The sequence below is a fragment of the Molossus molossus genome, unplaced genomic scaffold (genome assembly GCF_014108415.1).
Source record: "Molossus molossus isolate mMolMol1 unplaced genomic scaffold, mMolMol1.p scaffold_m16_p_19, whole genome shotgun sequence".
NCBI classification, from domain to species: domain Eukaryota; kingdom Metazoa; phylum Chordata; class Mammalia; order Chiroptera; family Molossidae; genus Molossus; species Molossus molossus.
Genome location: NW_023425354.1, coordinates 45,297,824 through 45,325,552, shown reverse-complemented (window position 1 = coordinate 45,325,552; position 27,729 = coordinate 45,297,824). Strand labels below are relative to the sequence as shown.

General features: G+C 56.5%; 1 protein-coding gene across 2 annotated transcripts in view; it reads right to left on the bottom strand.

Moving 5' to 3' along the window:
- PITPNM3 (PITPNM family member 3) overlaps positions 1-27,729 on the bottom strand; it is a 92,218-nt gene that overhangs the window by 20,681 nt on the left and 43,808 nt on the right. For both annotated transcript variants that reach the window (XM_036269263.1, XM_036269264.1), the window contains 8 exons: positions 26,432-26,479; positions 9,574-9,650; positions 8,888-9,123; positions 5,788-5,977; positions 4,764-4,886; positions 4,157-4,338; positions 1,680-1,852; positions 267-437 (listed from right to left, as the gene is read on the bottom strand). In XM_036269263.1, the coding sequence (XP_036125156.1) occupies positions 267-437; positions 1,680-1,852; positions 4,157-4,338; positions 4,764-4,886; positions 5,788-5,977; positions 8,888-9,123; positions 9,574-9,650; positions 26,432-26,479 (1,200 nt within the window). The remainder of the gene's footprint in view (positions 1-266; positions 438-1,679; positions 1,853-4,156; positions 4,339-4,763; positions 4,887-5,787; positions 5,978-8,887; positions 9,124-9,573; positions 9,651-26,431; positions 26,480-27,729) is intronic.

Sequence of the window (27,729 nt, the reverse complement as noted above, 5' to 3'; positions counted from 1 at the left end):
TCAGGTCTGACAGCTGGAGTATTATCCTGGCCCCCACATGAGCTTATCAGGGGGAGGGGCATCTGTGCCCCAAGATGCCTCTACAGAGCGGGTGCTCACCAGGTGAGCTGCTTGGAAAGCAGGTGAGTCAGCCGCTTGCCTGTTCCATCCCCCCGAGAGCACACAGCCCCTGCCCAGTTGGGTCTATTCACTCCTTCCTCTGACAGCCTGGACCAGCGATGGTGGCCCTGCAGTCAGCACACCATCTCCCACTGCTAAGAGCCTACCCAGGAGGAGGGACTGTCCGTCGCCCAGTGGGAACCTCTGGTAGCGGGGCACGCTGACGGGCGGCACCAGGTGGAACTTGGGCTCCAGCAGCGGCTCAAGCCGTGAGGCGGAGGGGTCCGCGCAGTGGAAGAAGCTGTAGACCTGGCTGCAGGCAGGACGCACCTGGAATCCTGGGAGAATTCAGAGGGGAGGCCCCTTGCTAGCACCTGCTCCCGTGGCCTTGGAAGGCTTCCTTGAGTGCAGCTTTGAGCAGCCTACTGCTCTGCTCAAGAAATGCCTGGCTCCCTGCTACCGACAGGGTCAAAGCCATTATGTTCAGTTTGGTATTCAAGGTCTCGCCAATCTGCCCCACCCAGCACCCAGCCCTGCAGCCACGGTGGCCATCTGAACCGCCCTGGTCAGTCAGCCTCGCTGTGTTCCTTTCTCTGTGCCTTGGCTGCCCGCCCCCCATGGGCCATTTTCCCCACTATCTCCACTGGTCAAACTCCTTCAAATTCTTCCAGCTTTCACTTAGTTGCTATTTGGTCTATGTAGCTGACCCAGGGTCTTTCAGTCAGGATCAGCTGCCCCCTTCCTCCAATTCCCACTCAATTCCTAAGCCTGGTGGTCGAGTTCTTGGTTGGCCAGAGCCGGCAGTACACTTCTCTCACAGACCAGCAGGTGTCTCCACTGAGGCTTCCTCGTCAGTGTGTACCCTTTCCCTCTAGGTCAGGGGACAGGACCGTCCACATCCAGGGTGCCCTAGGGTTCTTTCTTTAGTGACATCAGGGCAGTGGTGGGGTTCTTTCTCCTCTCCCCACTTCATGCAGAGCCCCTCCTCTTTTCTCTGCTCTGTGTTGTAGGTCAGTGAGCTCTGGGACAAAAGAAGTGAGAAGCCCTGGTCTGTCCATCTCCAGGGTGCCGCCAGCCTCTCGCATGCTCAGAATCACGGTTTAACCACCTGCTGGTGCACACTGCCTCGGTGTGCATGTTAGAGGAATGGAGGGTGGCATTCGGCTGTGGGTGCTGCATGAGCAAAGGCACTGGGGCGGGCCTGACTACGTGCAGGAATCACGAAGACGGGCCTGGCTGCAGGGGTCTGCCTGGGCACTGGGGAAGGAATGGATGGGTGCAGCAGGGTACATGTTTATGGTTTCTCTTCACACAGAGCGTGGCAACTGAACAGCAGAGCCACAGATTGGCTGGGGTATGTGACAAGGACAGTGAAATCCACCAGAGACTACCTCACCTTTGCTCCATCTGGGGAAACTACCCTATTCTTCCTCTACCCCTCTCCCCCTCCTTCTTCTTCTCCTCTATGTCCACCTACCCCAACTCTGTGACCCTCTCCGCCCCTGCCCCATCCCCACCTCCCCAACTTGAGGCCTCGACACAGTGAAGGCATCTCAGCCCCCAGGCTGTGCCACACCCACCGTCCAGTCCCGGCAGCACCGTCCTCCGCATGGCCAGGACCAGGCCGAGGGGCGAGCCGAAGAGGAAGAAGTCAGACACATCAAAGTCCAAGCGGCCCAGGCTGACCTCAGGGAGCTGGGGCGCCCCCGCCGCAGGGGGCTCAGCCTCATCCTTCAGCATGCTCGAGTGGATGCTGCCAGAGAGGGGAGACAGGGGGCGGGTTGGGGAAGGACCATGGAAGTGAAGTTCTCACTTAGCAGGGCAGCCTGAAGTCTGCGTATGGAGAGCCCAGCCCTCCGTCTCTAGGACAGGGCCCAGACCAAAGTCCACTCGCCGGGTGCCATCAATACAAGTTGGCAACCATCTCAGCATTGGTCACTAAGGCCTGGCCAACATTTGGCTAAAGCAGGGGTTGTCGGCCACCTTTTTCTGTAAAGGACCAGATGGTAAATATTTTCAACTTTGAGGGCCATGCGGTTTCCATCACATCCACTTAACTCTGCCATGTAGCACGCAAGCAGCCACAGACAACCCCTAAACAAATACGTGTGACCACTAAAACCGCTGGGACACTCAGAACACCTAAGCGTCCTACACACTGCGAATTCCTGCACCATCTACCAGGGAAGCCCAGCTGGCCAATATACAGACCAGCTGGGTGATGTAAGTCCTGCCAGGCTCAGGGCTTTGGTTGTAACTCATGTTCCAGGCAACCCGCAGACACAGATGCTAACGGCTTGGTCTTCCCTCCCCTCCAGCCTGCAGATGAAGCAGAGCTCAGAGAGAAAATGACAAGACACAGATTCCAATCATTCGCGTACCAGGCATCCATTTCCCCCAAAGAGTTCAAGCTGATGTTTAGCCCACGGGCCCAGAGCAGCTGGCCCAGGATGGGCAGGAAAACTGGGGCCCTCCCTGGCCTTCCAGCTGTCATTTAAGTACAGCTTTACGTTTAAGACAATCCGGTGGGATTACGTGATTTATGAATCAATTAACTGAATGCAGATTCAACTAATGTCCTCCAGTTGGAGGAGGCAGGGGATTTCAGGAACCACAACTGAAACAGCGTGTGAGCAAGGGTCCCGGACGCCACACTCCTCTGCCTCTTGCGGTGTGAGCATCTCCCCGTGCGGATGATGACGCTGGTGTTTAACGATATATATTTCATGTACAGCGTGGTCCCTAAACACATGCCAACTATTTAATTGCCAAAGAAACAGCCATCTGTCCCTGCACCAGAGGGAAAAGCTGGCTGTGTTGGACCAGCTACTTACTGAGAGCCTCCAACTTCCTTTACTCTCCAGATTCGGGGCTTTCTTAAAGGCCCTTTCAAGGATGAACCAGTTTTTCCTAGAGAATCGTCTGTCAGAGGGGCTTTGGATAGTCAGAGATTTAAATCTGCAGAGCCTTTGACCTAATAATTCCTCCTCCAGGAATCCACGCAAACAAAAATCACCCTAATATGTACATCAATGTTTACACACAAAGGTCGTCACTAGGGCGCTATTTATAATTTAGAAGAATTGGAAAAAGTCAAAGTGTCCAATGACGGGGATTAAGTAAATGTGTCCATTTACTCAATAAAATATTATTAAGAATGTCTACCGAGTATTTTCAATTATATGATGAAAAGATCACAATATAAGGGTGTGGTTTTTTTTGTTTGCTTGTTTTGTTTTGTTTTTTTAAGGAAAACTAAATGTAAAGAAAGGATATAGTGAAAGAAAATAACACCAAAGTGTCAGCAGCGGCTCCCGCTGGGTGGTGAGCCGTCTGATTTCCAAACGCTGAACTGACTTAATGCTACTTACGACTTGGATAAGAAAGGAGGGAGCACTGGAGGAAGGAAGAGAGGAGGAAGAGAAGAGGCATTCCTTCCCATTGGGGTCTATGCTCAACACCCACTGTGTCCTGAATAAATGTGCAGACAATTCAGCTGGCCGGTGTCAGAGAACACGAGTCTTCTGGGAAGTGAAAGGGTGGACAGCTCCTGGAGGGCCCTGCCCGGCCTAAGACCTGTTGTGTCCTGGGGGCGGGGAAACCGGAATGCTGAGCCCAGCCCTTCAGTAACCGGCTGTGTGGTCCCAGGAAGGCTCCTGACTTCCTTTGCTTCTAGCACCTCATCTGAGGAAAACACACCTGGAGTAGCTCACCAAACACACTTACAATGTATCTGTTTTTTCACTAGATTCTTAAAACCATCAGGAAAGTGGGCTGGGCAGCATTAACCACGTAGCAGAAGATGAAACTGAGGCTCAGAGATGTGAGACTGGTTGTCCGCCTCTAAAAGTTGGAGTGGAGCAGAGACCGATGCAGGGTCCGGGGCCTCCGCCCAGGGCCCATGGGGAGTGGCCTTGGTCTCAGGCTTGCCTATGGGCCCCCATGGAAAGACCTGGGACATATGACTGGTCCAAAGCCACCCAGATGATTCTAAGCCAAGGTGCTCTCTGCTCTGGACTCTTTGCTGGAAGGAAGGTGGGGCACAGGGAGTGGTTACCTTGAGAGGAGGGCATGATGCTGGGTGATGGCCTCACAGTCATAGGTAGAGGAATCGCTCTGTTTCCGTGGCAACGGTCTCTTGAGCTCCTCATCCTCCGACACGCTAGAGACGTCAATGCTGCTTTTGCTGAGCCGCGTGCTGCTGGCCAGACTGCACTCCTCCTCCACCGCTGGGGTGTCCTTTGGGACCAAGGAGAAGACAGGAGGGCACCGCAGTCACTGGAGACTCTGGGCCCTGCCTCCTCCCCCAGGCACAAGTGACCCCTTTCTCCTAGACGTCAGAGGCAATACGCCTTCCAAATGGAGCAGGAAAGCCACAGAACAGCAGCAGTGGGATTTTAGTCACAGGGTCTGCCGCCTCCAGAGGGATTGGCAGTTCAGTGGACTCTGGGCAGCTACCTAGGGACCAGCCCTAAATTAGCCTCCTCTGGGCCTCAGTGTCCTCGCCTGCAGTAGTAATCTCTTGCTACTCTTGTAAGATTGTGATACAATACTTCGTCACCTGGATTACATGGTACACGTGCTAAGGGTTAATGCCACTGCCCTCAGAGAGGCCCTGCTCCCAAGGACAGACCCCTCCCCCACTCCCACCCTCTGGCCCGCACCTGGGTGCTGCTGACGCTCCCCTTCCGGCTGCTGCCGCCAGGGCTGTCACCTGAGGGCCCCGCGCTGTAGCAGATGGCATCAAAGGCCAGGAGGCCCCCCACACAGTCCCCGATGAGACACACCTGCAGAAGGCACAGCTGGGGCCACAGGCCTGGCCACTGCTGACCCCTCACCCCACACCCAATCCGGAGCACAGGTCACCTGGATAACAAGAAACCTGTTCCAGGGAGGCCTGAGAGAGCCCCAGTGGGGAGAAGAGTGCTCCTTCTGGGGCCAGGGTCAGCCTAAGTACAGGACCAGGCTAGGGTCAGGGGTCAGACTGAGACCAGGGTCAGCCTGAGGACAAGAACCAGGCCAAGGTCAGGGGTCAGACTGAGGCCAGGGTCAGACTGAGGACAAGAACCAGGCTAAGGTCAGGGGTCAGACTGAGGCCAGGGTCAGCCTGAGGACAAGAACCAGGCTAAGGTCAGGGGTCAGACTGAGGCCAGGGTCAGCCTGAGGACAAGAACCAGGCTGGGGCCAGGGGTCACACTGGAGGCCAGGGTCAGACTGAGGACAAGAACCAGGCTAAGGTCAGGGGTCACACTGGAGGCCAGGGTCAGCCTGAGGACAAGAACAAGGCTGGGGCCAGGGGTCACACTGGAGGCCAGGTCAGCCTGAGGACGGGAACCAGGCTGGGGTCAGGGGTCACACTGGAGGCCAGGGTCAGCCTGAGGACGGGAACCAGGCTGGGGTCAGGGGTCACACTGGAGGCCAGGGTCAGCCTGAGGACGGGAACCAGGCTGGGGTCAGGGGTCACACTGAGGCCGGGTCAGCCTGAGGACAAGAACCAGGCTGGGGCCAGGGGTCAGCATAGACTCACAATCAGAACTCAGATGTTGGCCTCACTTTTTCTATCTGTAAAATGAGGTCAAACCCAAAGATCTCAAAACTCTCCTTGAATCTCAGAAACTGTGGCTCCTACCAGCTTGGTCTAGACCCTTTCCCAGTGGGGCAGGCAGGGAGGTGGGCGGGCGGCCCTACCTGCCCACTGAAGCCAGTGCCGTCAGGGGACTCGAGGAACTCCGCGTAGACCTGGTTGGCTTGCTGGATGACAGAGGCAACAGCGTCCTGGTACTGCGGGGAGGAGATGGCCAACAGGGGCAGCACGGCCAGAGGGACATGGTCCTGGCTGTTGCTGGGACAGCCCTCCTCATGGTTGTAGGGATTCAGGCTGCAGACAGGGGACCAAGGTCAGCCCAGCCGGGATTGGGCATGAGGGCGGGTTTCAGGCTTCGGACTGGGCAGAAGAGAGCACGTACTGGCCAGGAACTGGGCCTCCACTCCGGGCTCTTCGAGACAAAGCGCAGGCAGTGGGGCAGGGTGTGGGTGCATGAGCCAAGCCTGTGCTGCCTCCCCTGCGTCCGTCCTGTACCAGCCTGGATGTGGGCCCCGAAGACTCCTGTGACAGCAGCTCTCGCCTACCCTATTCTGCATGGCACCAAACAACACCCAGTTGTGGAAGAAGTCACTGGTGTGGATCCGGGTGGGGACATACCATCATGGCAGACTTCCTAGCGGAGGGAGCGTTTGAACTAGGCCTCAAGGAAGGCTTTAGGGGAAGAAGAAAGGAGAGAGGGTGTGCCAGGCCTGTGACAGCTTGGGGTGGGCATGCAGCTGTGTGCACGAGAGTGTGTCCATCTCTCTGGGACAAGGACCCAGAGCCTTCATACGAGTTGCAGGAAGATCTGTGACCCAGGAAAGGACCAGGAGAGTCTGCCTTATTGCCTCCTGCCCATGGATTGTCCAACCTCCGCATGGGCCCCTCACCTCCCTGCCTCCCCTCTGGGTGGCTCAGACCCATATGGGCCCAACTCCCAGCTGCCCCTTCCCCCACCCCACCTGTCCTGCCTCTGTCCCCTGGAGCATCGGACACTTCTGGCCAGGAAGGACCACAGCGGGAAGGGATTGCCCAATCCCTACTCGGAGCCTGCTTTTCCCTCGTAGCCTAAGTTCAAGCCCACCGAGGTTGAAACTGGGGGCAGGTGACAGAGACTCATGGTGTGCAAGGCCGGCCAACAACCATTCCTCATCTCCAAAGAACACAAATTAGAGGAAACAGGCCTCGATTGCAGCCGGAGAGATTTTAATTAGCTGAGAAAGAGCTCCCTCCCAGCAGTGATTAGAGCTGATGGATGGCCTGGCAAGGCGCCACCTCGGGGAGTCCGCTCCCTCCCGCTGCCCGCTGTCCCCTTGAGTGGCCAGGCCATCCATCTTCCTGGCAATCAGGCCTGGGCTGGGTGACCCAGCTCTGGGGGTCAGATGTCCTGGGGGCAAGGGGTTGGGGGGATCCTGAGATTGATTGTGAATGAGCCCAATTAACTCTGACTGTCGGAGTGTAAAGGGAACGGGGCCACGTCAGCTCAGCTCCCCAAATCCTGCTGCAGAGCAGACGCAGAGCAGAGGGGCCTGCTGAAGAGCAGATTCCAGGGCCCTCCCTGCCCGATTCGGACGCCCTAGGGCTGAGGCCGCCGCCTTGTGGTTTAACAAGAACCACACAGGGATTCTGGCCCTTAGCCAGGCTAGGGAACTGCGGACCTAATCGCCTCCCTTCCCTCCAGCTCTGATTGAGATGGGCCCTGCCCATGTCCTGGAGCACAGATGAATCAGCAGGGCTCTACCCCCACGCAGAGCCAACTCTCCTTTCTCTCCCAGACAGGCGAGCGAGGCCCTGCCTGCCCCGGGCAGGACCAGCAGGACGCTGAGGATGGGCCCCCTGGTCCTCCCAGCACTGCCGAGCCCTGTTCACGGCCCCACCTGACTGAGAGGCTGGGACGCCCTGTCCACCCTCCCCAGTCCCACACAGGTAAGGGCTCCCCTCTGTGAAGCCTCCAGATTCTGGCAAAGTTGACATGAAAGGGAGTGAGGGGCAGGACAGAGGTGCCCCTGGCCTCTGTTCACCCCTAACTGCAGAAAGTCCCCAGCTCCCTGTCCCCACAATCTGCCACACGCCCTGTCGGACGTGCGTGCTGCAGGCGCGCAGGACTTCCTTGCCCAGGTCATCTGTGCGGGCCTCCCGCCTGGCTCCCGGCACCCGCCTGGCTTCCCGCTATCTCAGCAGGGCAGGGACCAGGGAAGCACAGAGCCCTCTGGTCCTGGAGCAGTGGGTGGGATCTCCCACAGGCCGCCAGGTCCTCATGGGGGCCTTGGTCTCCCTATTTACCCCCCACGGGGACCAGGGCAAGTTTGGATGAAGAACCCAGGCCTGGTAAGCATGCTGCCTTGTCCCGGCCACCCCGTTCTCTGCTGGGTGTCAGGAACACCTCCCTCCCCAGCCTCTGTCTACCAACGGAGGGAGCACCTTCTCCCCGCGTGGACGGTAACGTGTCACAACGCAGCCCCACCCTGCGCTTTCTGTGTGCCCCACGCTGTGCCAAGTGACTCGCATACGCTAGCACACAGGATCCTCCCAGTAACTCTGGGAGGTGGTTCTTCTCCAGAATATCCCCATTTTACAGATGAGGAAACAGACAGGGAGAGGCTAAATAACTTCCCCCAGGTCACACAGCCAGAACGCAGACCCAGGCTGACCGAGGAGCCCACACACCTAACCATGCTATTTATGCTACTCTCACAGCACACCAAAGTCACCTCCTCCGGGAAGCCTCCCTGGCCCTCTTCCTGAGTGTCCTCGGTGCCCTGTGCCACCTCCATTAGAGCACCCCTGCACACTGGGCTCTAATTATGTGGCCTGGGGGTCAGCTGCCGGGGTCTGACTCCTGGCTCCATTCGCTAGGTGGTGCTGGAGCAACTGCCTTGCTTAACCTCTCAGTGCCTCCGCTTCCTCACCTGGGCCAACGAGACCAGGGCCTGCTGAGCCGCCATGGAGGCCTGGCACCACCTGGTCCCAGGCAGAGGCCTCGGGACACGGTGCTCATTGCTTTGAACTCTTCCCACCAGTGATGCCTGTGGTGGGTCAGGACCTAACATCTCAGAGAGGCCTGAACAGGTATCCCCCTGCCCACCAGGTACCCACATGGCAGGGGCAGCCCCTCCACTTCGTCTCCCCATGCCCCTCCTCCCCCACCCCACCCCCCGCCCGCCACCAGCACCAGCCAGGCCCAACGAGCACAAAGGGACTCACTTGGAGACCAGCGAGAACGCCTCAGCGCAGATGGCAGGACAGGGGACAAACTTGATAAGGATGTGGCCCAGGGCCGCAGGGAAGTGGGCACGGGTGACCGTCTCCAGCACGGAGCTGAAGGTGTGGATGTCGGCTGCCTTGCAGGATGGGTCCCCTGAGCTCGTGTCCAGGACGTTCCCCCCGTGCAGCACCAGCAGGAGGACCTGCGTCTTGCAGGAGCGCTGTGAGCAGACTTCCTGAAAGGGACATCAAGGGGGACAGAGAGAGACAGGCAGCAGGGAGATAGGATGGGGGAGGGGTGACACAGATGAATCTCACACACACACACACACACACACACACACACACACGGGCTGTGGCCAGGGAAGTGGGCACTACGCCCAGCCTGTCTTAGCTTCAAGTCGGGACTTCTCCAGGCCCCCCTAGATGATGGGACCTCCTGTGCCTTCAGAGTGAGGGGCACAGGCTGCCAGGAAGGCAAACCCCTCCATGTCAGGGTAGAAAGGGTCCCAAGAGGCCTTTCTTGATCGTATGGGAGTCAGAAGCCCAGAGAGGGACGGGATGCTGCCCAGGGTCACACAGCAAGTCAAATGAGGAGCTGGATAGAAACGAGGCAGCCTGTCTCCCCAGGGCTCTTCCCGAAGTCCCGACCACAGAGGAGGGCCCAGACAGCCTCAGAAACCGACCTCATTGTCCTCGTGGATCTCAATGCTGCCCTGGGCCGGGAACTTCTGTCTTCTCAAGGAAACGCGGTACAGCTCTCCTGTGGCGGGACAGAGGGCTCAGCTGGCAGGAGGCCTGGGCCGGCAGAATGGTACTGTGGGCGCTAGGGAGTCACCCTGCCCAGGCCCTGGCCTTTGAGCTCAACACAACATGAAACCTTTCTCCTCCTAAAAGACGGAAGGCCAGCAGGGTCATCCCAGAAAGGAGCTGTCCCTCTTCCCTTCACTAATAACAACAGCAACAGTAGAAGGGTCGCGGGGTGGCTCCCACTTCGTCATAGACATTTGGGCCAAGCATCCTTCTGGAATCACCCCAGTTGCTGGATTTAAAAAACAAACAAACAAAAACAAAACCTAAATACGTTGGAAGCTATCAGAGAGCCAGCTCGGCCTTGAATGATGGGAACCCCGTGCAGGGGAAGGGGGCCCTCAGAGGAAGGCCAGTATTTGCAGCCAAACATCATCACCATCACCCTGGAGCTGTGGGGTGAAGCCAGCTGGCTGCCAGACACGCCCTCCTTGCTTCTTCAGCCGCCTGGGCTCAGCGCCTCCAGCCTCAGGAAGTGCTTCTTGGCTTTCAACCCTCCCGAGCTCCCATTCCTCCAGCACAGACACTACAACCTTGGACCAAATCTGGCTCGCTGCCTGTTTTTGTAAATAAAGTTTTATTGGAGCACAGCCATGCCCATTCATGTACGTATTACCTGTGGCTGCTTAGGTGCCACAGAGACCTCACAGCCCGCAAAGCCCAAAATATTTTCTATCTGGTCCTTTAAAGAAAAGTGCATTGACCCCTGATCTAATAGCTGAAAATCACTGCTCTGGACTGTCAGCTGCAGAGAGACCTCAAAGACATCCGACAGCCCCTCACTGCCTCCCCAGTGCTGAAAGGGAGGAATCTTTCCTTCCATCAAGCTGACCTCGACTCTTCTCCTATCTCCCCGTGTGAAGGATATCACTGTCTCTGTGTGACTGACCTCATAGCTAGATGGTGAATCACTTGTTTGCCTTCAGTGACAGGGAACTCATCTCTTTTTTTTTTTATTATTATTATTATTTTTTTAATCCTCACCTGAGGACATTTTTTTTCCATTTTTTGCACAGACAGAGTGGGAGGGAGAGAGAGGGAGAGAGAGAGAGAGGGAAACATCGATGTGAAAGGGACACATCGAGTGGCTGCCACCCGCACGACCAACCAAGGCCGGGGACAAACTGCAACCGAGGTACATGCCCTTAGCGGGAACCGAACCCGGGTCTCTCCGGACCGCAGGTGGACGCTCTAACCGCTGAACCAAACCGGCCAGGGCGGGAACTCATCTCTTAAAGCAGCTGGTTCTAGGCAAGGATGGCCCTTCCTTCTTCTCACTTCACCCCCACAGCCTGACCCGAGCCTGCTGCACCCTCCTGGGATGCACATTTGGGGAGTATCCTTCCCAGGGGCTTCGCAGTCAACCCTGCGGTGGGTTGGCAGGTGTGGGTGGGAGCCCGGGCCAATGTGTGTCCGTGTCAACATCTCCTCGGCCACACTGGCCCCAGGGGAGGGGGCCTCTGCAAGGTTCACAGCAGGGAGCGCGCTTCTGAAATAGTCTGTACTCATACACATAACCCTGGTCTTAGGGTAACTGCTTTATGAGCTCGGAGCTGCTCCCCACACAGACAGGAAATCATTCCCTAAATGATGGAGGGCTTTGGCTTGGAGGAGGAAGAGGAAAAACGCATTCTGAGGCCTGTCCAGCACTTCCTAAGGCTCCTGCCAGCAACTCAGACTCTCCTGCCTTATTTCTAACATTCTAGAGTCCTTGCCCTGGACCTGGCTAGAAGGGCCCTGGGCCCTGCCCTGGGGACAGGATCAGAATAAATGACAACAGAGGATGTCGCCATTTTACTGAGCACATATGTCCCAGGCACTATGTGCCTTACAGGTATCATCACATCTAGTCTCCACAAGTAACTTCTGAGTTTTGGTCCTCTTATTATTACCCCATTTTACAGATGAGAAAACTGAGGCTCAAACAACCTAAGTCACTTGTCCCCGGCCACACAACTGAGAAGGCTGAGTGAGCTGGCACAGGAACTCAGCTAAGGGAGCCCTACACTCAACAGAAGACAGCGCTTGACAAAGTGCTCCCCCATCCGTCTGACCTCCATGGCTTCCTGGGGAGGTGGACACACAAATCCTCAATTTGCAGAAGAAAGAGGAGCACAGATTGATAAGTGACACCCCAAAGACTGAAGCCCAGTCTGCCATGGGGGAACAGCTCACCAGCCCGAGAGAGCACCCAGGAGGGAAGCTGAGGGAGGCTGTGCGTGCGGCCGCGTGTGCCGCTGTGGGCAAGCGGGCCAGGGGCAACCAGGGCCTGGCAGGCTGAGTTCGTGGCGATGGAGCCTGGGCGGCCCCTGACTTAGGGGCTGGGGGGGACCTGGTGGAAGCCATGGGCTTTGGAGCCAGAACACCTGAGTTCCAATCTTGACTCTTAGCAGCTGTATAACCTGCACCTCAGTTTTCTCATCTGGAACATGGGGATAGTAATAGCAGCTACTTCCTACAGTGGTGATGAGGATAAACAAGTTCATATATGGAAAGGGCTTAGAATGTTCATGGAACATAGTAAATACTATGTGTTCGTTATCATCATCATCATCATCATCCAGGGTGCATTGTGGGGCACAGGGTCACAGCTAATAAGATGAGGCCAATCCTGGCTGGTGTGGCTCAGTTCGTTGGGCATCATCCCATGTGCCAAGAGGTCACCAGTTCTATTCCCAGGGTTGGTTCCCCAGTAGGGGGTGGACAGGAGGCAGCCAATGGATGTGATGTTTCTCCCTCTCTCCTCTCCTCTCTCTCTAAAAGCAATAAAAAACACATTAAAAAAAAAAAAAAAAGGATAGGGCCAGAGGCTGATAGGAACATTGCCGCCTCCGCACTCTCCGGCCCTGTCCCCAAGTCCTCCCTGAGCCCTGGCAGGCTCCGGGCCTTGCTGGGCTGGGTGCCTGTTTGCACCAGGGAGCCTGCTTGCAGTGTGATTACAGGATTAAACACCATGATTGCCACAAATTATTATAACGAGGCTATAAATAAGTCTCAGGGAAGACTCGAGGGTCCTGCCACCTCCTGGGCACCATGCCTTCCGTTAGGTGGGGGCTGCATCCTGCACTCTCACTGGTTCCACGGACGGAGGAGCACCCGCATCCTTGATCAGCCTGCGGCCAGCTCCCTTGGGGCCCACGCGATGTTCTGGGCATCAGATCAGTGGACAAGTGCTGGACCCTGGCTGCAAACCATGCTGAGGCACTAGCTCCTGACTCGACGGGGATGGGAGCCCGGCAGGGTTGCTCTCAGCATCTCACCCCTTCCCTAGCAGAGGGAAGAGTCTGGCTCCTGTGCTGTTCGGGGTGGAGCCTTTCAGTGAGCAGACGCCAGAGATGCTTTGCTCTGGGAAAGGGAAGAGGGGAGGCCAGGTCCAGCTTCTGGCCCCTGGAGAGTTGACTCACAGGACCAGAGTTGCCCCACTGAAAGTGTGTCCCTGGTCTCGGCAGAAGCCTCTACAGACGAGCAGAAAGGCCGCCTAGAGGCCCCCTGCCTGCACGTTGCCCACAAGGGCTCTACTCTTCCAAGAACCAGACAGTCCCACAATCACTGAGGCCACTGGCTCTGACTCACCCACGAGACGTGACTCGCTCCCTGCTCCGTGCCCTTGCTCGTGCCGAGCCCTCCGCCCGGCAAGCCCTTCCTCCCGCTGCAGACCGGCAAATTCTCACTTGTCCTTCCAAACCCTGCTGGCCTGTCGCCACCTCTGGGAAGCCTTCTCAGAGCTTCAGCACGGCAGGCCGGGCCGGGCCTGGCTATGGCTGTGCATAGAGGTCACGTGTCTGTGTCCCCATCAGACCCGTGCCCCTGAGAGCAGGGTGTACACAGTGTCGGGGCTCCGTGTGGCATTCTCATGAAAACTCACGGCAAGTGGAGATCCAGGGTGCACACAGCCAGTGAGACCGCTCTCGGCTCTCAAACCCTGGGAGAAATCGTGTGCAGGGCAACACCATCCACTGGGAAACACGTTTCTTAAAAGTCCCCGGGGGAACTGCATCGGGGAACCTCTGGGAATTCTAGAACAGCCTGGCCTGCTTTGTGGCTCCACATCTCCAGGCTCCCCCAGAGTCTCTGGTGACAGGCTCTGCCAGCAGGGGTCCTGGGTGGTGGGGAGCCAGGTGCCAGGGCCCACCTCCTGTTCACGTCTGTCGGCATGACCCTATTCAGCCTGGTCCCTGCCCTGCCCAGATATGAAATGGGGGGAGCCCACAGCTGTTCTTGTGACGTTTTGTGACAAGCTTGGAGGCAGGCCAGCGACCACGGAGCCTGCTTCCAGCACCCCTGTGGGTCCTGGCACCAGGACCGGTGGCCCACCCAGCTCGCCACAGCTCCTCCTGCCAGCCAAGGAGTGGAGGCTATTTTTGCTTAATCACCACCTTGGAAAGGCACAAATTGTGATCATCCTTCTAATTACCGATGTGCCATGCGGCTCCTGAGACAAAAGCCAAGGTCCTCGCCCCCATACTCGGCACCCTAAGCAGAGCCACCCGCTTGGCTGAGGGGGCCAACCGCCTCTGTTCTCTCTCGCCACCTGCCGCTGGGACCCAGGGGGCGTGGAGGCCGGGGTGCCCCTTGCTAACACGGAGCACTCAATTTCACCCTGCATCCCACCAGGCCCTGCAGCAGCCCCCGTCTCCACTGATCACCCCTGGGGTCAGCTGAGCAGAGCTGGGCCCAGCTTGAGACCGTGGGGCATGTCCGGAGAAGTAGCGACAACAGTGTCCAATGATGTGAGACGTGGACACACAGGCATTGGCGTAAACACACATCTGGTGCCTGAACCCCATGCTTTGCTCTCTTGCTTGGATGTGGGGTGCAAGAAATGTGGGAAGGTTTAGAGCCTCATTTGGCAGCAAGCAGGGGGCTCAGCGCCCCCAGGTAAACCCACATGGAGAAGGACACACACACCCTGGAGGACATGAGCCATGGAAAGAGTCACGTGGAGAAAAATGAATGCCCTGGTGAGAGGGTGACCTTGCATGCCCTCTGCACACCACTGCAGATGGGGGCTGGCCTACATTCCCTCTCGTGAGTCAGGCGGTCAGAGGTTTTGAGTCCACGCTTGAGGAAACAGAGCCCCACGTGAGTTCAAGCCTCCGTGTCCAGCAGAATTCACCCCTGGGGCCCTGACAAGCCCTGCAGGTGTGATTGGCAGGTCACTCTGGGGGACCATGGAGAGAGGGAGAGGAACCAGGGAGTTGCAGATGGAAAAGGTCCCCTGGATTTCAAAGCGATTGATTCCAACTAGGGAGCTTGATGCAAATTCCCAGGCAAGCCCAGGTGCAATAAATAAACATGAGTTTGGGGAGCCCTCCGCCGAGGAAGGAGTGAGCGCTGATAGGTTCGCTACAACGTACCTGGCCAACCCCATCGCACTGCTGGCTGAGTAGGGTCCCTGGCCTGGGAACCTGAGGGAACACCAAGGGCTTAGGACATCTGGGGTGGAGGGAGGCACCAGCAGAATGACATGCTGTGAAGGGAACATGCTCTCAGGACAGCGCAGGGCTGTGGGCGAATGAATCGGGCTGCACAGGGTGCCTGGACGTCAGGCAGCAGGTGTGAACACACAGCAAGACACAGCGGAAAGAATGGGCCCTCGTCCAGCTGGTGCGGCTCAGTGGCTGAGCATCGACCCATGCACCTCGAAGAGGTCGCCGGTTCGATTCCCGGTCAGGACACATGCCCAGGTTGAGGGGCCGTTCCCCAGTGGGGGGCATACAGGAGGCGACCAGTCGATGTTCTCTCTCACTGATGTTTCTATCTCTCTCCTCACTTCCTCTCTCTCAAAAATCAATAAAGGAAAAAAAGAAAAAAGAAAAGAAAAAAAGAATGGGCCCTCATTTGCTGGTGTTTAAACTTTTAAAAACAAAGATATTTTCTTTAGGAGCCCAATCCGCAGGACAGATGAAAGTGGACCAGCTCTAGTTGAAGTTGGGGGACCCATAGCCTCACTTTCCTACTCTACCCGCCCCTGCCCCTAAGGTCCCGGGAGACTCCACAGAGCACAACCAAAGGCCATCGCCGTGTTCACCAGCCACAGTCCAGGCCACTGTCCTCCACAGGCCCCAGCACCCCACCTGTGGAAAGCCCGAGTGGGGAGAGGTGGGTGGGCTGGGGCTGTGTAGTCAAAGGAGACACACTAAATGCTCATAAAGGGTTTTCTCTAAATGATAGGACAGGGGGTGATATTTTTTCGCTTTCTATTTTTCTATATTTTCCAAGTTTTCTCCAGGAAGCCCATATTTTTCCTCAGTTTAAAATTATTCATGAATGTATCTGTTGAATAGACAGCACCAGCATGGGTCATCCTGATGATAAGACCGTTTCAAACAAGCCGCAGCCCCTGCTTCACTGAATGTAAACACCACAGACAAAATAGAGCAGGGAAATGCGCGCTGCCCCCAGGAGCCAACAGGCCAGCGAGGAAATGCAAAAAGGAAAAAGAAATGTTTGTGCAACGAATGAATAAATGTGCAACGTGCTGACCGAATCACGATCCTGTGGCTGGGTCAGAAAAACAACCTGAGCCATGTCCAGCCAGTGTGGCTCAGTGGTTGAGCATCGACCCATGCACCAAGAGGTCACCAGTTCGATTCCCCGTCAGGGCACATGCCCAGGTTGTGGGCCGGATCCCCAGTGGGGGGCATGCAGGAGGCGGCCAATCGATGTTCTCTCATCGATGTTTTTATCTCTCTCCCTCTCCCTTCCTCTCTCTCTAAAATTAATAAAGATAAAATATTTAAAACAACAACAACAACTTGAGCCCTGGCCAGTGTGGCTCAGTTGGTTGAGCATCATCCTGTGCTCCAAAAGGTTGCCAGTTTGATCCCAGCCAGGGTACATGCCCGGGTATCAGGCTCCATCCCTGGCAGGGGACGTGCCCAAAGCAGCCAACTGATGTTCACTCTCACATGAATATTTTTCGCGCTCTCTCTCTCTCCCTCTCTCCCTTCCTCTCTCTCTAAAGAGCAATAAAAATCTTTTAAAAATAAGAAAAACAACAGTTCACCATTACCTGCCGATTATTGCCCAAATTTGTGTCGGGATGGAAAATACCAAGATGAATCAGATACAGCAGTGACTTCAAGGATCTCTCAAGTGCCTATGGTCACATGATCAAGGTCTAGTCACATGACCATGACCTAGGTCATGTGACCAAGCCCAGCCACATGACCAAAGGCTGCAAACAGCCTGAGCCAGGGTAACAGGACCACCAGAGGTACCGCTCGGCCTCCGAGGCTGCTTACACTAGAGACTTGGTTCAGAGTGAGGAGGGGGCATCCCTGCCCTGCTGCACCTCAGGACCCTTTGAGGGCATGTCTGGAGGCCAATAACCAGGCAGGAAAGGGTGGAAGGGGCCAGACTGGACAACAGCAGGCTCCAGGGGACGTGGCAGCTGCATGCAAACCCCTGCAGAGCCTTGCTTGGGTCATAGGAGCAGAGGGCAGAGCCGGGATGAAAGGGGGTACTGTGGTTTCTGGGGAGTTCCAAGTTTCAACACAGCCTAGGAAATGTTGACAGCGGTTCAGGAATGACCCCTGCAGGCCTAGAGCAGGCAGGGACTTCTTCACCAGCTTATACAAGCGAGTTATGTAAGAGGCCACTTAGCAGGGATGCTACGGCCGGAAATTCCAGCCAGGCTTGGGGATCCAGAGGCTGAGGCCCCTCCTCTGACTCCCTAACCCAATCCGGCCAGGCTGGATTCACCTGGCTAATGAGGCCCAAACGCCACCGGGCCGTCAGCCCCCCACAGACACACTAGCTCAGACTAAGGCCTGTCCCTTACTAGGGTTTGAGCTCCAGACCCTGCCTCTGGAAACCCTTTGACCACCCAGGTGAGCATGGGATAGCTCCAGGGAGCAACTCCCCTCGGAACCCAGCTTGGATCAGGAATGTCACCATCTTGAATCAGGCCGAGTGAAGGTTCCAGGTAATCGACCACAGGAAACCCCCCGCCGTGCTACACCCTGATGCTGGAAGGGCTTGGCACCCCTATCCTGGGACTCTCCTGTGAGAAACCAGCCCTCCTAAGGTCCGTCTTGAGTTTCTAACCGTCATCCCGTGTCTCAGGCCATCTTCATATTCATCCTGAGAGGTCAGATTGCTCTCCCCATTTTACAGATGAGAAAACTGAGGCTCGGAGAGGGTAAGTGATGTGTCTCTGTGTACATGAAGGGATAGGGATTTGGACCAGGTCACTAGGCCAGGGCTCTTCCATCCTCTTGGTGCGTTGCCCACAAAGATAAGATATGAAAGGGGTGTTCTTATCATTCTTTCAAATGCCTCCACAGCACAGCCTGTCCCCAAAGAGACCCCTGGTAGGAAGGACAGAGGGGACAGAGGCTGTTCTCGGGAGCAAGAACCTGCTGGGACATTTGGCTATCCCTAGGAGACCCTGTCAAGTCCTCCCTGGTTCTGCTTGGAAGCCAGTACAAAAACAAAGAAATACAACAACCCGCTCCAACCCACACACCCCCTCCCACCCCGGTGATCCCCTCAGAATGAACGTGGGTTCCAGAAAAAGGAACTGGGAACAGCTCCACCTTAGACCTCTGAACAAAAGGCATGCTCATTGAAATTACTCTAAAATGCCATTTTTTCACCTCTGAGACTAGCATTTACCAACCCCTTGCTGCCCAGGGTGTGGGAAAACAACCCTCCCCATTCATTGCTGGTGAAAGTGAGACCCAGTCCAACCTCTGCGGAGGGCAATCTGGAGACGTCTTTCAAAATACCAATGCCCTGATCCAGCAAGTCCAAGTCCGTGTGCATAATGACACACGTGCAACGCTAACCATTGCCCACAATCCATACTACAGACAAAAGACAGGCGGCAAACCTGTGTGCCCGCCAAGAGGGGACTGGTTAAACCAATGATGCACCACGAACTGCGACACATCATTGCAAAGCCACGCACCTCTGAATGTATTCGGACGGTTAGATAATCCCGATATCTTATTATTGGAGCAAAGCAACGGACAGAGTGGAATGCACCGTATGCTCCGATCTGTGTGGGGTGTATATAAAATACAAATAAACGAATATTTATGGAGATGTCCATGTGTGCCGGGAATACTTCTGGAACGGTCTGTAAGAAACTCGTCATAATCTTGGCTTCTGGGGAGAGGGACTGGGTGAGCGGGGGGAGGGGACGAGGAGGCACACTCGTCACTGCTGTTCCTTTAGGATTTTACACCATGTACATGTGTCACCTACTCACAGGCAGACCAGCTACCAGAACGTCTTCGATGTGCACGCAGCAGGGGGAGTTTTCCCTGAGACACTAATTTCTGTTTCTTCTGGCTCTGGCTTCTTTGCCTCTGGGGAGATGGTGGCAGAGCGTCCTGGGTTTTGTTTCCAAAAGCACCTTTTTTTCCCAGAAGAAAAAGATTTGAGGACTCGGATTCTCTCAGGCTGAAAAGAAATGCCCACCCCAGGCCGAGAGGAGGACAGAGATTAATGCGGGGTGCCCTCCCAACCCCAGGGGGATGGACAACCTCAGGGGCCTGTGGCCCAGGACAGAAGGGAGCCCTTGGGGCTCACGGGCTCACACATGCGGGCAGAGCCCACACGATCACCCTCCCCCACCGGGGTGCCGGGGACCTAGGGGCTTGAGGAGCCCCTGGAAACACAGAGGGGCAGTTTCACCAGTGTAGCTAGATGGGTGTGCAGAGTGAAGATCATAAATTGGTGTCTAGAGAAATGAAGGAAAAGCTTGTTCTTTCATGTGTAAGTCAGTGGACTGCACAGGATGGTCTCCGTTTGCCCCTGCAGATCCACTCTCCACCCTCCCAGCCCAGGAGGGCCTGAGGTGGACACTCCCTTGCTTCGGGCTGGGCTTGGCCAGGGGATGGCACCCAGAGGAGAACTGGGGAGAGCGAGGTCCCTGCCTGCCAGGCCGCCAGAGGCTGGTCCCTCTACTGAAGGCCACAGTGCTGGGGAGGGGGGCGCTTTTTGCTCTGTTTTGTTCCCAGAGACTATCAAGGTGCTGGCACAGAAAAGATACTCATTAAACACTTCTCAAACAAATGAATAAATGAGCAAATGTGTTTCCCTTTTGCACCCCTGTAAGTGTCAGAAGCTGCACCGTCCCTGGCAGAACACAGACACCACACAGGTGGGCTCACAAAAACACACTTATCTGTGTAAATGAACTCACCGATGCACTGACGTGCACACCAGAGCACACACACAAATGCATGGGCGCACACGTGCACACACACTAGAACACGCCATGCTGAGCATAGACATACGCACACATACGCAAGAAAAGTGCTCCCAAGGCGGATGTCTGCCATCCTGAGCTCATTAAAGCCGGCTAAATATAGCCCGTCTGCAGCTGTGCTCAGCAAGCTGCCCACACAGGCCAGAAAAAGACACCAGTTACCAGGCAGAGGAGTGGGGAGGCCAGCTGTGGGCAAGGGGCTCCGTGCACCAGCCCGGTGGGGCAGTGAGGGAGGCCGCCGGGCTGAGTGGCTGGGCATTCAGAGCTCTGGTCACTGACGCCAGGCCGTGAGGTCAAACCACATCCCCACAGTGGGGTAACTGATGCTGAGCACCCCCATCTTCTCTCTCTGTCCTTCTGTGGCAACCTGACAGGTTTGCCTGACAGTTGATTTGGTCAAGGAGCCAAGCTCAGCCCAGGACCAGGAGCTGGAGTCAGACACAGCCTGGGGCAAATCAAGGCTCCAGTGGTGGTTAGGGCACCTCGGTGGGCATGAAGGTCTAGGGCCAGGCTGGACTATTGAGACCCAATCCGGACCATTGTCAGGTCTTGGTCTGGGGACCAGAGGGAGGTCAGAGTCCCTCTGAGCACTGCAATGAGCAGGCTTGGCATGGGAAGCCCCTCCCCACACCCGGGCAGCCGCCTGCTGCCCCCAACCCTGCCTGATGCCAGGCACTGGCCCGGGAAAAGCCACTTGACAACCATGAGTATGGGCCCCATGTGACAGGTCATGTACTCCACACTGCTGGGTCCGACCCAGGGGACCCAAGGGTAAGCCCTGCTGTCCTGGAATCTCCTTCATCAGGTGAGGATGAAATAGAAGAAGCTCCCCAATTCACACTTTTCCTGTTCACATCCTGGACCCCGAGGTGTTTGGGGGTGAAGTGGAACTGGCTCGTGAGGGGGCATCTACGTGACACGGGACAGTGGGGCACCTCTCCAGGTACCTAGGGTGAGCGTGGAAAAGAGCAATTACAAGAAAGTGGGAGCTCCAACCAGACAGGGCACCAAGCTCTAGAGATGGAGGAGTGAGGAGGGGTGGAGCACCTTCCTCAGAAGGTGGTTTACTCCGAGTCTTGGTTTTCTCATCGTGACACGCTGGCAATGACGGTAGCCTTCCCAGCTCCCAGGTCACCATGGATATCGGGAAGACCAGCTTGGACAGCACCCTGCACACTGTAAAGCTGCCGAGAGGGGAAGGGAGAGTGAGGCAGCCGCACGCCTCGGGGAGCGCCGGGCTCCTCCCTGGAGAGGGACCTGGTGTAGAGGAAGAGGCCATTGTACCACTGAGCCAGAGAAGCAGGAAGCAGGTGGGAGGGGGTGCCCAGGTTCCCCTCCAGGCAGCGGTGAGCGGGGCAGAGAGGGCAGAGGCAACAGTGCTGGGTCCCGAGGAATCGCTCTGGGACCCCAAGTCCTTCCTACAATCTGCTGCAAAGGGGGCTGCTTGGGTCTGCTCCACAGGGCGGGATGGAATACCTAAGCTTCCCAATTACTGTGTGAGGAAGCTGTGCTCAGTCTCCACGCTCCTTCTAGAAGCCGGTGTGGACAGGACAGGGAGAGCTGGCGGTGCAGGGACAGGAGGGTCACATGGAGGCGAGGCTTGTCCTTTACTGGAGAGGAGCCACAGGAGGGCTGCAGGGGCCACGCGAGCACGCCCACCTCCTGTGAAGGCCTCCTGACATTCCCGAGGGAGAACGGAGTAGAAGGGCCTGGAGGCAGGGGCCAGCACCGGGAGGACGGACCGTCCAGGAGAGAGAAGATGGTGTCTCAGCGAGAGGAGGGACAGGGGACAGAGCAGGGGGGAGGCGCTGAGAGATCAAATGGAGGTAGAATCTGATCTCAGGGGTCTGATCTGGCTCTGGAAGGTGACAGAGACGGAGAAGTCTAGTAGAACCCACACGTTTCTTGCTTAAGTCGGTGAACCATGGTGCCATTTCCTTGGGACGGGGGGACAGGGGTGAGGTTCCAGGAGCAGATCTGAGTCCCTTGAGTGCACGCACCCGGCTCCACGGCAGCCGAGCTGGGTGTGCTCTGGGAACGTCTGCAGCAGAAGGACATGCAGACCCAGGGAACCAGCAGACACAGAGGCAGCAACAGAAAACCTGAGCAGAGGCGGGTGGCAGACTGCACAGCAAGTCAGTGGGACAGACCCAGGCCTCCTGACCACCACCCCAGGCCTGCCTCTCCTGTGCCGCCCCCCCCAGTCTCACACACCATGGCTCCCCTGGCTTTCTCAAGTCTGGTTCCAAATAACAAGCACAAGCAACTGCAAGGTGAAGGCTGGGGCTACCTGGCAGCCACAAAGCAGAGAGGATGCTGGGACATTCCCCCGGCCAAGGCCCCTGCGGGTGGCCCAGGGAAGGCCTCCTTCCCTGCACTCACAGTTCCTGTGGCCAGCTCTGGAGAGCTCCCTGGGGACCCAGACTCATGAGGAAACACCCCTGACAGTGACAGCCACAGGACCAGCAGAGTGTCAAAAAGACGGAGCTCCGTGAGGTGTTGAGATTCATCCTTCACACCTGCAGCAGGTGTTCCAGTTGCCAAGGCTCATCCAAAGCCAGTAATAAGTGAGAACCATTAAATGCTCCTGTTACCATCATAATTAGCTAGTTAATATTAATAATAGGGAGAAAGCAAAGGGGAGGCCAGACATGTATAAGCATGATCATCTGGGCAGCTTCACCAGGAAGCTGCAACTTCACACGCCCCGCGGAACAACCAACCGTTCCCTGCAGATCACTGGGGGAAGGGATGGAACAAAGTGGGAAATGGGCACCTGCACAGTGAAGTTGGGGTGACGTAGGGAAGGTGCTTGCCGGTCAGTCTAACCTGGGAATGAAGATTATTGGCTAGAAGGACGGACCCCAATGCAAGCCCAGGAAAATGTGGGAATACGTAATCCCCAGACAAAGAAGTTCCCTCTTGCTTCGCACCTGCTTCCTTGAACTCTCTTGCTCCGGGACCCACACTCGCCAGGGCGCTAGCCTGCCATGGGGCCTCAGCAGCCATGCAGACCCCACACGCAGTGGACTGCAGCTGGGAACACAAGCTAAGCTGGCCCGAGGCTGGACTGGACTGCGCTGTAATGTGAAGCAGAAACTCGGGGCCATGGCTTGAATCCTTGCCCTGCTGAAGACAGAGCTGGACTTTTCCCATGGTGACACGTGGGGGTTGGGGGAGACCTTGGAGGAAAACCTTCTTAATCTTGCATCATCAGTAAAGCTTTCAATGATGCCACATCCTTCCGTGGGGGCCTCAGGAAATTCTTTTCCCCGTGGCACCCCAAGAACTTCACTTCCACCAAGAAGAGGTGGGGACACAGAAGGCACTGCACTGTTAACACTGCATCGGTGAGAGATACAGACTGGCACCCACAGATATCATCTCTATCCCCTCAGCAAATCTGGAAAGTAGCCATAATGGTCATCTTTCCACAACTGAGTAAATGGAGGCTCAGAGACATCAGGTAACTGGTTCAAAGTGGCACAGCCTCAACCCCACGCTCAACACCTTCCAAGCTCAGATGTTACAGGATTTGATGCTATTGGATTCGGTCCAGTCCCCGGATTTTCTGACTTCCGGTCCGGGGCAATTTGTACCACCTCCCCCCTAGATTTTAATGAGGTTTTGAAAACCAAGTGGAAATTACGGTAATATACATGGACATGACTGTAAATGGTAATCACATTATAAACATCAGGCATTGCTGTTATTCTGCTTTTGTTAAGGATCACAGACTTCTATTTTGCCAAGTTTGGATTAAAAATAAACAAATGGCCATCAATTACCACGATCACTTCATAGAAGAGAAAGTATCTGAATGCGCACATTTATAGGCAGGATGTGCCTGGGGCATAAGAAGCTGTCCCCCAGCTGACTGCGCTGACGCTAGGGACACAGGTAACAGCGCTGCTGTTCTTTCCCTGCCGGAAATGGGTTCCCACCGGGAATCCCCGACTGCAGGGACGGACCGCTTCCGCGGGACACTTCCACACTCCTGCTGTTCTTCTTCCCCAAATAAGAATATCCTTAAGCAACATGATTCTGACTACAATCTATAACCATGGTGGGGAAAAAAACAACAGTTTGTCTGTACTTAAACACACATTTTTTTAACGAGCTCTAGAAGACACCAAACATCTGGTCCATTCCATCGTGTCGTGGCAAACGGAGGTTTGGCACTGGGGGGACAGGGCCCACGCTGTCCACTTGGAGGCTGCAGCATAGTTCCCTCATCCTAGAGGCCCCGAAGGAATGATCTGGGCTCTTTCCCTCTCTCACCATCCCTGTATGAATCATGTTTTTTATTTTGTTGTTTGGACGTCTTGGGGGCACCCAGCTGGCCGCGGGGAGCCTGCCCCTCCCAGGGCATGTGAATTCCTGCAGACAGAAAACTTGGCCTTCACCTTTCATGTAAGTCTCACAACAAGCCCCGAGTCCCCTGCCCTAAGTCACCCTGGGGCCCAGCATCAGACAACTAGAGGCTACCCCTGACGGCCAGAGCCTCAGACATCATTGGAACGAGCCAGTCCTGAGCAGTCCCCCGCCCTGCCTTCCTGTCCCTCAGAAAACACAATCGAGGTTCTGGCCCCGGCTTTCCCCACATTCCTTCAGCCTCCTCGCCAAACCCCATGCTCTTCCCGTGGCCCCACGTGGCGTGGAGTGGTGTGGCCTGGCGTGGCCTGGCGTGCTCCCTCCACTTGGGAACTGCAACTAATGAATTCTTTCAATGGCGTGGATCTCTCCCATGTGTCATTCAGTCACCTCTACAAATTAAAACCCCAGGGCACATTTTAACGTTTGCTGAGCTCAGTCCCTTATATTCTATGAGGACAGTGACCCCTCTCTGCACTGCCCTCCCCTCCCCCCACAGTGCACCTGTGGCCTGCACCTTGGGGGTGCCCCTGACAGAGACACCGATGCCTCCCAGCCCCTGGGGGCTTCACTTTGCACATCCACTGGATGTGGCAGCTTCTCACACGTAGGCAGCTTCTCAGGAGGCCTGTGCGCCCCCTCAGAGCGGGAGCCCGGGAGCCCGGCCATGGGAAGCGGGTCCCCCTCCTGAAGCTGAGGGACGGAAGAGCTTGGAGGAAGGACTCAAGGAAGGCTTGTGCCTGCGGAAGGGGTGGGCAGAGTGGGCTGAGCCCCCCCGAGGAAAAGCAGGGCTTGCCATCCCAAAATATGCCTTTGGGGTATTATTTTAAGCTGGTTATTTTTAAGAAAGGAAAGACTCAGAAAGAGCCTGTTTCTTCCCCCTTACCTGCCTAAAGGAATTTAGGTAGAAAAACCTGCCTAAAGGAAGACAGTTGTCGCCTCAGCATAGCATGAACAAAGTATGACAGACAGACACAAGTCCCCCCTGTGTCCCACTGGCTGGTGGCCCGGAAGAATGTGTTTGCCACAGGTTCGCTCAGTCCCATGTCCCAGTGAATTGCCGACCTTCCCTTTGAAGCCCCAGACCCCTGTCTCCCTCTCCTCAGTCCGAAACAGCATGTAAGCTTCAGCCTCCCAATGTGTCCTGGGGCCCCACGTTCTTAGGGAACCCCAGTGAGTGCATAGGTAATGCATTGCGTCATTTTTCTTGTTAATCGGTTTCATGTCCATTTCATTAGCCCAGCTAGAAGAACTTAGAAGGGTAGAAGGGAAATATGTTTCCTCCCCTCTACCCTCAAAGCTGCAACCACAGATCAGAACAGCAGGAGAGAGAAGGAAGTCCTGAGCTTACGTGCTCCTCCCAGAGACACACAGACTCCTCTCCCTGTCCCCAGCCTCATGCGAAACTCAGTACTGCCCAAAACAAAGACATCTGGCTCAGACAGTGCCCGTCGAGTTCACCCCAGACCTCCAGGAACTATGTCCTGAGGTTACTGTCTGCAAATTGGCACCTTTACCAAGTCTTTCCTGGGTGGAGTACTGTGCTTGGTGCCCTGAGAAAACACAGGCGGAAGGAAACCCAGAGGAGTCTGCATGACATGAAGGAGGACAAGGCCCTGCAAGGGCCCCGAGCTCTGCGGGCATGGCCTCCCGGTGATGGGTGCAAGGATCATACCCTAGCATAACCCTGAATGAGGGCCTATGACCTCAGCCACCACGTCACTGTCTGTGGTTCCTAGTAGCTGTGTCACCCGAAGGAGACAGTATCAAAGGCTCAGGAAGCCTTTCTTCCATTCCCATCCTCCTCTCTCTCTACCCACATGCCAACAACACATGGGCTTCCCATGGTCCCATCTGTTCTGCTGGGCTCAGCCTCCCAGCCCTCAGCCCTCAGTCGTCACTCTGGCTCTGACGCCCAGCTGCCCCGTGTGTGGGAACTCGAAACCCAGGGCTCAGCTCAGGGGGCAGAGAGCAGCCCCAGGCCCTCGATCCTGCCTGCAGGCACCGTGGGGAAGACCCTGCCACCCCCTGGGCTCTGGGTGGAACAGAGAGGCCCCAGCCCCATGGAGCTTGAACCCATCCAAGGGGAAGGAAAGACTCCTGGGTGTAGGGGTGGGGGAGCAGGGTTAACTCACTCTGTTTTTCCTGGAGGATGTTGGATGTGCACGGCACACTCCCTTCTCCTGCAGAAAAAGAAAGAAACATGAGCAGACTGTTGGCCAGATATGGGGAGGCCACTTATGGCTGCCTCTGCCCCTCCATTCAATGTCCTCCTCCCTCGAGCTGGGGGTGGGCAGATGTCTCTCCTACCCTGCCTCATGCCCTGCCCCACCCCTGACACACTTAACTCCTGGTTCTTGAAGCAAGACAAAGCATGGCGCCGTGACACCAGTGCCTGGGGAGGTGGGAACTGGTTGTCTTCCTCCCTGCTTGCTCCCCGGGCACCTCTCCCTTCCCACCTTCATAAAGCAGCTGCTTGCCTGGTGTTCCCCGTACGCTCGCCCTCCCCTCCTACGGGCAGGCGGACCGCCACGGGCATGCAGACCACTGCCCAGACGGTCTCTAGTCCAGTCCTCTCTTCTAACTGTTTGATCCTGCTGCCTCCTGCAAATCAGCTCTGGATGCTTCGAGGCAGCACGCACTCACCAGGCCCACGGGGAGGGGCCGGGGCTGTCCTCTTCCCAAGTCCCACCTCAGTGAAGGCGCCACTCTGTCCCCAGCCCGGGTGGTGGCCGCAACCCTTTCCCTCCTTTGGCCCCACATTCGACCCTTCACCGAACGCTGTGGGTCTGCCTCCAACCCCCTCGACCATCCCGCCCCCTTCGAAGGAAACAGACTCCACAGTGGAAGGCACTTCTCTGCTGCTCACGGGTGTGTCCCCGCCCAGAGCGGTGCTTCTCCATATTTGTTGGATGAATAAATGAATGAAACGCGCCTCACCCCTCCCATACACAGAGCACACGACCCAAATACAGAGCTACCCCCATCTCCTTGGGCTCCCAGAGCAGCTTCCTGACGTAGGGGGTCATGGAGGCAGACCAGGCCGCTACAAGTCAGGGGCGGAGGAGTGGGGAGCAGGGGGCTGGAAAGGGGAGTGTGTGCAAGGGGGACTGGTGAGGCGTTTGCTGGCCCTGACTGACTAAGGGTTCCTCAGGCTTAGTCTCTCCTGCTGTAAGGCCTGAGGTGGCACCAACCTGGGCAAGAAGAAGCTTGTGCCGACCAGGTGAGTGTACAGCCAGCATGCAGGAAGCTGGCCTGCCTGCCCGGCCCAGGCCCCTACCCGCCCAGCCCCTGCCTGCCCGGCCCAGGCCCCTACCCGCCCAGCCCCTGCCCGCCCAGTCCAGGCCCCTACCCGCCCAGCCCCTGCCCGCCCAGTCCAGGCCCCTTCCTGCCCAGCCCCTGCCCGCCCAGTCCAGGCCCCTACCCGCCCAGC